A 13,123-nucleotide genomic window follows, 5' to 3' on the forward strand; every position below is an offset into this window, starting at 1 on the left:
TCTTACCACTTTATACTCACCATTTCCTTACAATACTTACTTTTGCTCTATATCTCCAAGACTCCTTTTCTGAATATGTGTCTGCTCGATGAAAACCGCATCATTTTCTTTAGGCAGCATTGTATCAACAAGACAGCTTATTACCTTTTCAATAATACCAGTAGTTAGTGTACCTAAATTCATACTTCAAATAAACTTCTATAATATTTTTCAGTTAAGCATATTTCCTATTTAGGTATTCGTAAGCAAAAGCTCCATCAAGTAAATGATGAACATTGAATAAGCGCCAACGTGAACCGGGCTCTCGTGTCCGTCCGATTATTATCGATATCGAGTTTCGTAGCAGTCGGCTACGAAATTGCTACGAAATTATTTTTTACTGGAAATATCGTAACTTTACGCTACGAACATAAGTTAATAATGAAATGCTTGTGTTGGCATATGCGTGTGTATTGTTCTTGCCAAATAATTATTCCACTTGGTTCTTACAAAACATTTCTAGTTAAACGGGAAATCCGGTCCAAATCCATCCTGAAATTAACTGGTAACGCAATTTCAACCGGCATACGTACGTCGGTCGTAGCTAATGTGATATTAATGATATTCATACTAATTTGGCCGGGGCCGCAGAACGAGGCCATGCCAAGTTTCGACTGTCTAAATAATTACTAACTCCCCAATGACGCTCTGCACACCTACTTTGTTACTAGATTAAACAAGTTAGTTGACATTAAAAACTACTTTAATATCGCAATTTTCAAGCTGCACATACAATTTAGAATTTATTATTCAACTTTGTATGCTGAAATTATACCTCCTTTATCTTTAGTAGGTTGGAATGGAAGCTATTCATTAACTTTTCACATTCTAGTCATTCTCACTAAGCTCTCCAGGTATGTCACAGTCCGAAGTAAAAGAAACAAGAACATTAATTGTCACATAATGTTTATTCCCAATCTTTGGACCCTATAATGCTTTAAAACTAATAATAACATAAATACAACATTGCAATAATTATTATCCAAATAAAGAGATTTAATATTTCATCTGCGTTCTTTTGTAAATTAAATTGGAAGAAAACGTTGTATTTTGATATATTTGCTTCGAATTCATTTTACAAAAGGACGCACTAAAGCAGACAACTCTACAAAGCAACGTTTTAAAAGCTCAACTGTCAATTTTATATCTAATTTCAGTTATCCTAAACTAGACACCTATAAAAGTACTATTTTTATTAACTATTAGACACATATTGAACATAAGTTCGTCCAAGAAAACAATGATTATATTATTTCGTTAATAAAGATCTGTTACCTACGGCTAATTTATAAAACATTTTCCTATGAAATGGCTGAATACGTTAGTAGACGTTGTTCCGACTCACGCTTGGAGACAGTCAGTAGCTCAGTGGCGCTAGCTCGGTAGCTCGGCAGCTCAGTAGCGGCCTGACGCAGACAGGGTGCAAGATCAATAAAAACTTCGATTGAGGATGAGCTCAAATTTATTTGAATTAACAATGACGTCTCCAATGCCACAATACTCCATGAAGTAAGAAAAGAAAAGTAATGAACATCTATAAAAGTTGTAATAATGATAATTAAGCTAATTTTATCACTATTTTTACAATGTCATTATGTTTTTCTTAAACCACAATAACACTTTACCTCTGCTCTATAAGCATTTAAATAATCCAAGTCACACAAATCTAACAATTAATTACTAACTATATAGTTTGTATGGTTTATTTTGCTCGATATACAAATAAGTTTTCAGCAACGCACTAACTCTTGTCGCCGAAATTAAAATAAAATGTCATTTAATACTGAATACGAAGCGAACTGTTAAAGTAATTTGGTAATTAAGCCATGTTAATATAGTCTAAAGTAACAATAAAGTAACGTACGATGTCTACAGCGACAAACAAAGGGAAAGTTGCGCGACACTACTCGGGGACTATGCGTATTCACGATCAACACAATCTCTAATCCATATCATTAACGTACGAAAACAACACTTAGCAGGTATTTGATACTCCGATTATTTTGTCTTCTTTATTCTATTCATATTGTATCTCTTAGAATAGTAGATATTTAACTAAATTTATTAAGGGGCACAGAATTGATATGTTTCCGATGCACGGCGTTTGTGTGATACCGCTTCACTTAACCTAACTTGCAAGGCGACGCTACACCCCTACACTACCCTATCACATGCGGGCCAATGTCACGCGTCTTTACATTAACAACGTCGATCCGAACATCATCTATCTACTCGATTTCACAGTAAACGTTAAGAAAATATCTTTTATATGGTTTACATTAACTTTTGTGTTTAAATCCCTTAGAAATTAAATTAATCACAAGTAGAGATAATTCCGAGTGAAAGGATACAAAATTACGGCAAAGCGAATTATAAAAATTTCGTCGGAAACGCAAAAGTGGTTTAGCGTGACATGTAGCCGATTGCATTATAAGTAGTAGACGAGAATACAGAATAAACGTCTCTATGAAACCGCTTTTTTATTCCTAATTACACATTAAATATTACATGATGATATGTATCGAGTAGTCCCGCAGAAGGTGACGTAGCCGTGTCCGCAGCCACTGGACGTCTCTTACTCGCTATCTAAGGTTGTTGGACGGAATCATGGCGGCGGCGACGCCCGCGCGCCTCGCTAACCAAACCCGAGTCTGTCGATGCCTCTGCAATACATTATAACTACGATAGAGATTTCAAAGAGATGATACACGCCTGAAGAGAGCTTAATATTGATCGTCATTGACGAGGCAGAGTCATCGACACACTCACACAGAACAACTGAAAAGAACAAATAAACTTTTCGTTGTATTTTAGTATGTGCCTAAGGACGTCGCTCGCCGAAGGTATGGGAGATCACTACATTATTACACAATTACTTACACACGAATTAGCATTATATATCGAATTAAATAAGTGAACATTGACTTAGCTTAATTATTATAACCGACAATGAATAATTAATAATATATAAGAGAATCTGAATTGTCAGGAGACTTTAAGTGACACAAAATATTATAATACACAATAATGATTGATTTCCATTAGACATTAATCGGCTTGGATACAAAACTTTTTTTAAATAAAGTGATTTTCGGCTGTAACATTAGCAAAAGTAGGTAACAATAAAACAGTACAATAAGATGGCTATCCTAGGTGTCCTCGAGTATCACCGTGGCATCAGCCTTACTTGGGTCCGTAAACAAATGATGTCTGCATAAACTGCTGTGGCTTCAAAATATTGTTTGTCGTGTCCACTAAACATTGCAGTACAATGTGCCTACAAAATACAAGTTTGGTACGGTCTGAGGTTAGTATTAAAATTATGTATAATCCTTTATCTTTGGTCTATACGCCACGACGTTCGGTACATTGTGAAGTTACAGTTACTATAAACAATGTATAAAATTTTGCTAAGTCAAAAATTGACGAAATTTCTATTAAATATTGACTAAGAGATTTCATAAGAATTCACATGCGGTAGCTCTGGCCGGCGACCGACAACAGTCGCATGAGTACCTCAATAGATTTCTGTCGCGTCAACATTGTAACCCAAATATCCAAAACCTTATTTATTATAGCCTAAGCAGGGATTTTTTTTTACTTTTTTTTTGTAAATTTTACATGTTTACATCAGCAGAATACGTCACTAAATACCTATAATAACATTAATATTTCATTTTTGGTTTATTGCTATCTCGCACTGTAGTGTACTTATGTCGTCACCGTTTCGTCGACACGTAGGTAACTAAGTATTCATTCTGTATGCGATAGTCAACTAGCTAAAAATAAAAAATATATTAATCTTCATTTTGATTAATCCTAACATTTCAGTAAATTTAAATTTCAATACATTGTTTCATTATTATGTATGAATAACTTTCATTAAATAGTAATGTAACTATGCTGATTGTCTACAATAAATACCCTTATCTAATATTATATTATTCACCTAACGATTACACAATAAAAGTAACTACTAAATTTTAAATTAGATTATTACCAAAAAGCTCGTCAAAGCATGCAGATAGTAGAATAATGTTTCACTATTCAGCGTCGGCGCGCACGTCGCCGGCTAATTATAACTATATATTAATTAATATAATGATTACATTTAATTATTTAACTCTCATAAGGCCAAGGCTAAATTCTCGCAACAAGAGACAAGACTGAACTGATCTCGATTGTGTCGCATCGCATACTAACCGCGAAGAGTGAGGGAACCCGTTGTGGTACAATGCAGAACTTCCAAATTAACTCTCCAACTTGTGAAGCCACGAAGTCTAGAGTTCAATCGTAATTCGATTTTAGGATTGTTTTATCGCAAGGCACAAGAAATTTTGATAGTCACCTAAGTACAGAAGGGGACATAACAAACTCAACAGGTCAGTGGCGTGCGCACGCGACTGTTCAGCGTCCGATGCACTCACAAGCAGCTCCGAGGGCTTGCCCTCCTATCGCATCGAGTCCTATCGAATATTATAATTATTGCAATAATTCCATTTACAGGTAGAAAGGATCGTAAGACCAACACTAGAGTGCCAGCGCTTTAACGAGTGATTGAACATTATAAACATTACTAAGAAAGTATTAGGTAAATATAATTTGAAATAGTCATGAAATTCATTTAAATACGCTAACATTATCGAGGCTAAAACAAAAGTATCGTATTATTACATACAACTTCATTTAAATCATTCAACTTGAAATATTATTTAACAAAACGTAATCTTTCTATGAAGGGCACCTTTGGTTTTTAGCTTACTCGAATGAGATATATCCTAAAATGTTTAATTTCTGGTAATACACTATATTCATAACAAATCCTCTCAGTTGTATACATCGGCCTTGTAAAAACAAATATACAAACTTTACCGTACAATAAGTTAGTTGTAAATAAATCTTATGTTACACGATAAATTGAATAATAATATTAAATAAACAAGCTACATTAGGAAATTAATAGATTTAAATAATAATATTTTACCATTGAACAGTAAACAATAACCTGGAATGTCAATAATAATACAATTAACACTTGCTAATTTTGGTATAAACGAATAACACCACACCTCTGACGCAGGGAGTCAGTAAACATAACAGAATAGGAGACAGAGCTTCTAGTGAGGACGTAAGGGTTGTGTGAGGTCTGCCCGGTCTCCTGCTGGCGCCGGTCCGATGCGATGCAGAGGATCTAGATAGCGCGTCCCTCAGTTAGCTGGTTGTCAAGTGCCGAGAGCTACGAACGAGCTAATGCTGTTCGCCCTCTTCTCCGCTTTTGGCTCCCTGCAATCACAAACACGTTATTCTCTATTCGCACATCAACAGCTTACAAGTCTATACGGCTTACGAGTTAGGCAGGCATTACGGCAACTCTATATAGTGCGTGGTGCATGGTGAAACATTAGTACGTAGGTTCGACTTCAACACTCATAGCATTTGTACTGATGTATGAGAGTCAAAACAATGCCAGATAACACTTATTTAGATTACACTTTTTAGCAGGTTTTCTTAACTTTAATTGAATCTGTCATTATCAAAGTAACAATCTTGCAGATAGGCTTACGAAGTGGAAATAATAAGGACATCAACTGAACACCTATGGTTGCATATAATGACAGACTCGTGTCTTTAAATGACAGTCAAATGGATCGGTGGGAACTAAAGAGAGTGCGCGTGCATACTTCATGTGCGAGAATCCAGCCGTTGTGTGCCATCTTATGCCTCGCATATTCGAGGTGGATGGCGCCTTCAGAGCTGAGAAGCAGCGCGCCCTGCAGGCGAGCGAGGGCGGCGGCCGCGTCCGCCGGGCTAGCGAAGTCGACGAAGGCCACCGGGCCCGAGCTGCCGCCGCCGCTGCCACCGCTCAGCAGGCGCAGGCGAGAGAACCCCGGGCAGCTGTACCATCACACTCTATTGTGCCCACTCGTACCCCCTCAGTATGACTTTGTGTGACTTTGAGACTGACCTACTGTGGTGGCATCTTGTAGCTAAATTCAGAGAATGCCACATTTGTGAACAATGTTTGATGGTCAAATGTTTTAGGACAGTGAATCTTATTTAGAAAGCCATTTTATTCGTATTGTGCTTCTAAATTCTAAGAGATAACTAAATAGTGCGACATTTTTCATCCTGTTTAATGCTGCGGATATAAATATCGCGGTTGGTGTGTGCGGCACGATACGTAACATAAAAAGTAATATTCACGGCGCTCATATTGTGTGGTGTTATAGTGCTAACGTACGACTAGTTGTGACAACTGTGGAGATATAGTGACGTTCGTCATGCTTAGGGTGGTACGGGTGCAGGCTTCAGGTCTCACACAAACCATGTGGCTAGCAAACATGTTTCGTCCAAATAAACATTTTAAAAGTTTGTGTGAGACATAGTAGAGCCAAAATCGAAACATAAAATTATAACCCAACAATGTTTTACGTGGACGACATTGTGATATTCGGTGCAACATGCACTGTGGAAAGTTTTATTTGATTAAGTTCATATACATTTTCCAATGCTTTTGTATGTTTCATTATATTATGTGTTGCGTGATCATGCACATAACATCGTGCTATTTTTCGACTGGAAATATGGTTCCTTTGAAATATAAACTTTGTACTTTTACATTAATTCCGGTAGGTTATTTCCAGTCGAAAATTTGAAGCGTTTTGCACATAAATGATTGCTGATTAGTTTATTTCTATTGCCGTACCTGCTAAATATTTCCTTAAGTTCATGTTCGGAGACGAACTGTCCTAGGTTGGCGACGAATAGCGTCGAGCAGGGAGGCGCGGGGTGCGCGGGGTGCGCGGCGGGCCCGGTGTGTGCCGGCACCGCCGCGCCCGGCGACCCCAGCGCGGGCGCGGGCAGCACGCAAGCACCCAGCGTCAGGGGGGTCTGGACATTATTACCATGATAATAAGGTCCAAACTCCTATTAAAGTTGGAATAGCATAAGAAACTGCACGTTTGATGAGCGGTCAAGCGTTCTGCGTTCTACGTTTGATAAGTGCTGTCCCAAAGACTTCATCTTCAAGCTGTATGCTTTATGAGAATCCAAATCAGATACGTAGAACGCAAAATGGTTACCTGCTCTTTATTTCTATACACAGTAATACATAATTCAACTTAAACTGGCAAGAGTAAGTGTTGAGCAATTTAGCGAATGACCTGCACCAACTGCAAAGCAGAACAATAGCGACTAACAGACGGAAGCCTGTGCAATGAAGAGAGGGCCTCAACACACGGGTGTAAAACATTTATCTGTTAGAACAAGTGTATGTAGAAGCCCTCAAGTGAGAAGTAGAAAGCCAGCATAAGAGAATAGAAAATACAACATACGTGGTGTGGCCTATCGGCGGCAGCTAGTCAGAGGTAGGATCGAACTGGTGCCATCTGCGGGTGGATGGCGGGGTGCACGAGCCCGTGCGAAAGCGCCGGCAGCTCGCCGCCGTACGCCAGCGGGTGATGCCACAGCTCCGCGCCGCCGCCCGGGAAGAACGGACTCGCTAGGTCTGCACACCAAACGACCACGTCACCGACCATACACGACATCCAACAACGAAGCTGTGTCAGTTTGTTAACGAATTCAATGTTCGCACGAAGTAACTATGATGTGATATTAGATTACTGCTATAGAAAATTATTATTTACAATGTGCTTAAAACATGTTTTCACGGTTCTTAAAATTAGTTACGGAATTCAAATTTTATTCTCAAAATAATAGGTAAAATTGATCAAACTAAAATAGTAACGGTTTTCGAAACCATTTTAATTATTATATTTTTTTTACTGATTTCCAGGCCTTCGTAGGCAATTGAAATTCATGAATGTGTTATCATGAAAACATGTAAAAGTTGACAACAGTGGTAAGAACCCGACAGATCAATCAATAGCTTCGCGGAGCTAGGCCTTGCGTGGTACGTGTAAGCGGTCACAGATACTTGCCCTTCGCGTTTGCTCGACGCCCCGATCGTACCCATTACGTGCCTACTTAAACCCTCTTACAGTCTAACGTCTGGGCAGCAATAGTGAGGATACGAGCATTATAGTGTAAGGATCGGCACAGACACAGGTCGTGCGATTTTATTAGTGTGTACAGGTACGGTATGGGTGTGGGGCTTCGAGCGAGCGCCGGGCGGTGTGTGCGTTCGGCGGTACTTACGTCCAGTGAGTGGGTGCATCAATGCGGGGTGTGCAGCTGGCGCGGCTGTGGCAACTGCCGGCTTCGGCTTGCTGACCTTCGTGTTGCTTTTAGCGAACTCCAGCCGAATCGTTTGCGGCATGTCGGGGTCGAACCGGACGCCCTGCTGTGAACAGCCGCGAGCGGTGCGGCGCTCCGATATAATGACGATGGAAGGGTCGGCCGCCACGAACTCCCAGTCACCGTCGTTGGCACGACGACCGGTACGAGCGACCAGCAGTAGCGCGGATTAGGAGGGCGTCGGTAAGTGGTCATTATTTGGATGCCATCGATATATTTAACTACTATCATTTATTTTTTACCATAATGCAAAAACAGTTTTCAACAAACCTAAACGGGACAGTTTTTGTGTAAGGGACATAACATTAAAACAATTGGTTCGTTAATTTCGTTTGAACAATGGATAGATCGATAGAATCGAGAGGTCCGCGCCTGCGCCTGCTATGGTGACGGAACACAGTGCTTAGGATGTGACATCAAAACCTGTCAAACAGTGACATGCATTGCGTATTTACACCGTAACATGATCACACTCCGGCGTCGGTCCTCACAGCTGAATAGCACCGACTTGATGACCCGACGTGGTCTATTCTGTATGTGCATGGGTTTAGCGTAACTTACGATGCGGTTACTCGAGTCAGGGAAATGTTATTCCAAGTCTACAATGAGAATATTAACTATAGTGCTCATTGGCTGTGTTTGAGGCATGTGATGAGAAGAGGTTTAGTAACACCGTGCGTTATACATGTTTTAGTATTTACAATAGCGTATTGGCCTTCGAATACCTAGTACATATCTCAGTCTTTCATTGAGATACTGCGGACCTATCATACTGTGTTCTGAAGCCAGTCAAACTGATTAGGCGTAGTAGTGTACGTGGATACTTTTTGTTATTGTGTGATTTTCCGCATTGTAGGAAAAATATCATTTTAGTAACATTTTATCGAGATTCTATCTGTCAATTATCTACGGATAAAATATTTTATTGAGTTCGCTCCAATATCGAGCCAAATGCTATATTGGGTCAAACTCAATGTTTAGTAGTAGCGGTTTAGAATAAACTCTAGAGCTATGAGACTTTGTGACAATACCAACCTGAAGATCTTGTTTAGCTGCTTCCGCGCCGGCTCGAGTGTGGAACGTGACGAAACCGACCGGCTGCAAGAAAATGTATCATGTAGCGCATTACATTTTACGTTACATATTATTTTTTATGTAACACGTCGATATAATATTTTACGACGTTACTGAGATACCACAAATATCACATAACAGGCTGTTAGTTCAATACGAAATAAGCACATTAAATGGCGTAACATACTAGTTGCTTCCGCCTTTCGGGCTCAGTTTCAAAGATATTTCTCACGTGTAATAACTTGATTGATTGCAAAATAGTTTGATACAAACCGAAAATATGTCTTAGCTATACGTTAAGTACTTACAAGTGCTATTACTTAGGTATCATGCGTAAGTTGCTTACACTCACCGAGGCTGTTTTTCCATTCTTGCTAGTAACCTTTAGCAGCGAGCCCTCATAACCCTGTATAAACAAAATTACAATGAGTTAATTTTACTTTCTTATCGAACGTAATCCCCATCGCTTTGTCGAAGCTTAAATGGAGTCACATTATCAAATTACAACAGTTGTCAATGTCATTCTTGTCGCAGTAAAATTCTATTCAGGAGTAATAATCTTCAAAATTGCCGAAAAAGGTGGTACGTGGCGGTGCCAGGCGCGGCATAGTCACGCGATACCCACACTAAACTTAACCCCCCGGGTTAACTTTAGGCACCTTTATGTTTGTGGTACCATCCGTGCCAGCCGAGGATCGAGTGTAATCCCCCTTATCGGTAAACAGAATCGATTCAATCCGAATATTACGAATCGGAGCATGACATTTGATATTTACGGCACAGTAATCCGAATCGAGATCTAGTCGCGTGACGAAAACGATGGTGCTTTTCCCCTTTTTTATTTTCTCTCGATAAATATTTTGACATTTCTATTAGTTACGGATAGCTAGTTTTCCAGAAGCCACCTTACTGAGTATTTACTGCTTATAAATGAGCCTGCAGGTTCCAAATTTATATTTACGTTACTTTGAATATTATGCTACAACCAACAAACTTGTACCAACAGAACTGCAGAACAATACGGGCGATAGTAACAAATGAATTCATCAGTAACATTCAGGTTGTAACAAAATAATGCAATTAGTTGAGAACATACCTCGTACGCTCGAAACAGTAGATAGAGTTCTCGCGGCTTCGCGTCCATGGGCAGGCCGCTGACGAACAAAGTCCGCACCTGCAACAATACAGCGAACATTGAAATGTTTTATTTTATTGCATTCGTTCCCTATTGACGGGGAATTGGTTACACGTGGCTCATTCGTTTCATGGCTTTGGGTAAACGTTTCACGGAACTTTGTATTAAGAGGTAGCGATAATGACGAAATACGGTATATAAATACTTAGATCATAATGACTCTCAAAAAACACAGTTGTTTATGACTTTGTTTCTACTAGGAGGTTGCTTCGTATATGTTTTTAAACAATGATTAATTACGCAAATAAAAGCAAATCTGTGTTCCGTAAAATGTATTCGTAAAACTTGGTTTACAGTCTAGTTGTAATGTCTAATGAGTTCGCGAGTCGAATTTTCGGTTTTGTGTATTAATCACGATAATCCTGGATTCATTATAGTAATGGTTTAATCCTATTTACTTTACATCAAACAGTAGAACTTATTACGCCGTTGTGCTTATTCTAAATGTAAGTATTTCTAATTTTGAAAGTTAAACTCCATAATTGAAATGTAGATCAGTAAATTGATTAGCAACAACAGTTCGATGTTTTATGAGCCCCGTGGTTAAGGCATTTAATTATTTGCTAAACAGAGCGTACTTCGAGTGAAAGCTAGCAATAGCAATCGGTAAAAGTATCACAACAATATTTACAAAACATTTCTTTGCAGAGCAAAAGATGAATATTCATTCATGTCAAACTTTATAGGTTCAAATAGATTCAGAAAACAACGCAAAAAGATATCAAAAGAGTCGCTGGAAGACTTAACAGGCTATTTTTCCTCAATAAACAAAGAAAATGTCGGACAATTTTCGCAAACAGCCACAAAGGAGGCATAGAAAACTTTCAATGCCGGGTTTTTCCCGATTCTTTCATCGGTTTTGTAAACGGTGCAGCGCATTAATTCGACGGGTCCATTTAATGAAATAAAACAGAGCCAGTAATGGCGGCGCGATTTGGCGCGTGCGGGAAATGGAGATTAATTGCTGGCAACACCGACCGCCGCCGACGCTGACGCCATCTTGTTGCGCACTTTATTTATGCGTCTGAGTTGCGCTTCCTATACCTTACACTTTTTAGGTGAGCACACATGAGCTCCTTTTAAAAATACAAATTAATTACCACTCGTAAACGGAACAACTATGTAAATTGAGAGCTCCACGAAGTTCGAAAGGGCAAACCTTTGAACTATTTTGGACTGTGGTTTATCAACTCCTACACGATCATAACCAAGGCTTTTAGTTGAAGGAATATTAAATTACCATTGTCAGAAGAATGAAACGTATTATAATTGCATCGAGAAAATCAATTAGAGATCCTATGTTAATTAACTCATCTTAACTAAACGGTGTTAGTTTTTTCTAATCGCGGTCCAATTTGTCGAATTAGTTTAGGTTTCTGATCGTGAATAGATTTTTAACATTCGTTTGGAATTTGATGGTTAGGTAGACACTGAATTAGGTCGAATCGACCACATTTTAATTTATTCTTTCGGCTTTCAAAAAAGAAGAAAAACAGGATTTCATTCAAAATAAAAGACAACGCCTACTAGCAAAAATCTACGACGAAAAAGGCCACCGAAACGTGACATAGCTCTTACAAATAAAGATTTGAGAGCATATTTGGCCGGGGAGTGTTGATTTATCAGGTTTTATCAACATTAGGACACTTGCGGCGAGGGAGGTCCTCGTATATATTTTATCGGCGTCCGTGCCCCGGTCAGTAGCAAAATGTCGGACCTTTATGTCGGCTATTTTCCGGTCGAATGCACGGGAATTCCCCGTTTCGGCGTTACGCGATATTTTTACAGCGTCAATTTTCAATATTGCGGGCATACCGAAGAAAATTATTACATAAATACTGGGCTTGTACGTCTCTAATGAGGAATTGATAAGGCAGTAACGTTCGCTTGATGTTTATTATACCTAATTACGAAAAGCATAATGTTAGAAATGGTTGCCCGATTGCTCATTTGTTATCAAAATTACTCAGTTCAAAAGAAGATTAAAAATAAATAAAAAATATCATTACTTACATAAATTACTTATCACATGTTTCAGTGTATCTACGTTGCATAAATTAATTATTCAATGTGTATAAGCAGGAGTTTTAGTCGAATTATCGTTTGAAGATTTAATGCATTTCGCTGTTTTAGTAATAATATTTTTGAAATGTAACATACATATTACATATGTTATACACAGACGAGAAATAAATAGTGATAAGTTTTTAAATCAAATAGAGTGCTCTTTTAGATATGAAGAAATAAAGAAACTGTATAAGTATCTGACGAAATGTTAGAGAAATAAAAGCTCCAACGTTCGTAGAGTTATAGTCAGACATATAAAATGTATTGTATGAGTATAGATTACGTTAGATAGGTACCGCATCGTCGAGGTGGCTACCGCGGGACTCGTGAGTTTGGCTCCCGTAGGAGTAATAAATATCTGTTTCCCATATATGCAGTCACTTTGGATTTCCTAGCATGAAGGATAACTCGCATGTAGTTAAATCAATTTAAGGTTAAAAGAAGAAATATGTTAGTGTGGAAATAATGTTACGACTTTGTCTTCAGAGAATT

At 38.6% G+C, this 13,123-nt stretch overlaps 1 protein-coding gene across 1 annotated transcript in view; it reads right to left on the reverse strand.

Annotated features, from left to right (window-relative positions):
• Positions 1-928: 928 nt before the first annotated feature.
• The window catches only part of Cpo (couch potato), a 178,124-nt gene continuing 165,929 nt past the window's right edge, over positions 929-13,123 (reverse strand). Inside the window, exons 3-10 of the mRNA XM_064035616.1 lie at positions 10,466-10,543; positions 9,722-9,775; positions 9,331-9,393; positions 8,197-8,341; positions 7,404-7,546; positions 6,746-6,966; positions 5,721-5,934; positions 929-5,322 (exon numbers count right to left, since the gene is read on the reverse strand). Coding sequence (XP_063891686.1) covers positions 5,287-5,322; positions 5,721-5,934; positions 6,746-6,966; positions 7,404-7,546; positions 8,197-8,341; positions 9,331-9,393; positions 9,722-9,775; positions 10,466-10,543 — 954 coding nt within the window. The 3' untranslated portion in view covers positions 929-5,286. The remainder of the gene's footprint in view (positions 5,323-5,720; positions 5,935-6,745; positions 6,967-7,403; positions 7,547-8,196; positions 8,342-9,330; positions 9,394-9,721; positions 9,776-10,465; positions 10,544-13,123) is intronic.

The sequence above is a fragment of the Helicoverpa armigera genome, chromosome 7 (genome assembly GCF_030705265.1).
Source record: "Helicoverpa armigera isolate CAAS_96S chromosome 7, ASM3070526v1, whole genome shotgun sequence".
In the NCBI taxonomy this organism is placed as follows: Eukaryota; Metazoa; Arthropoda; class Insecta; order Lepidoptera; family Noctuidae; genus Helicoverpa; species Helicoverpa armigera.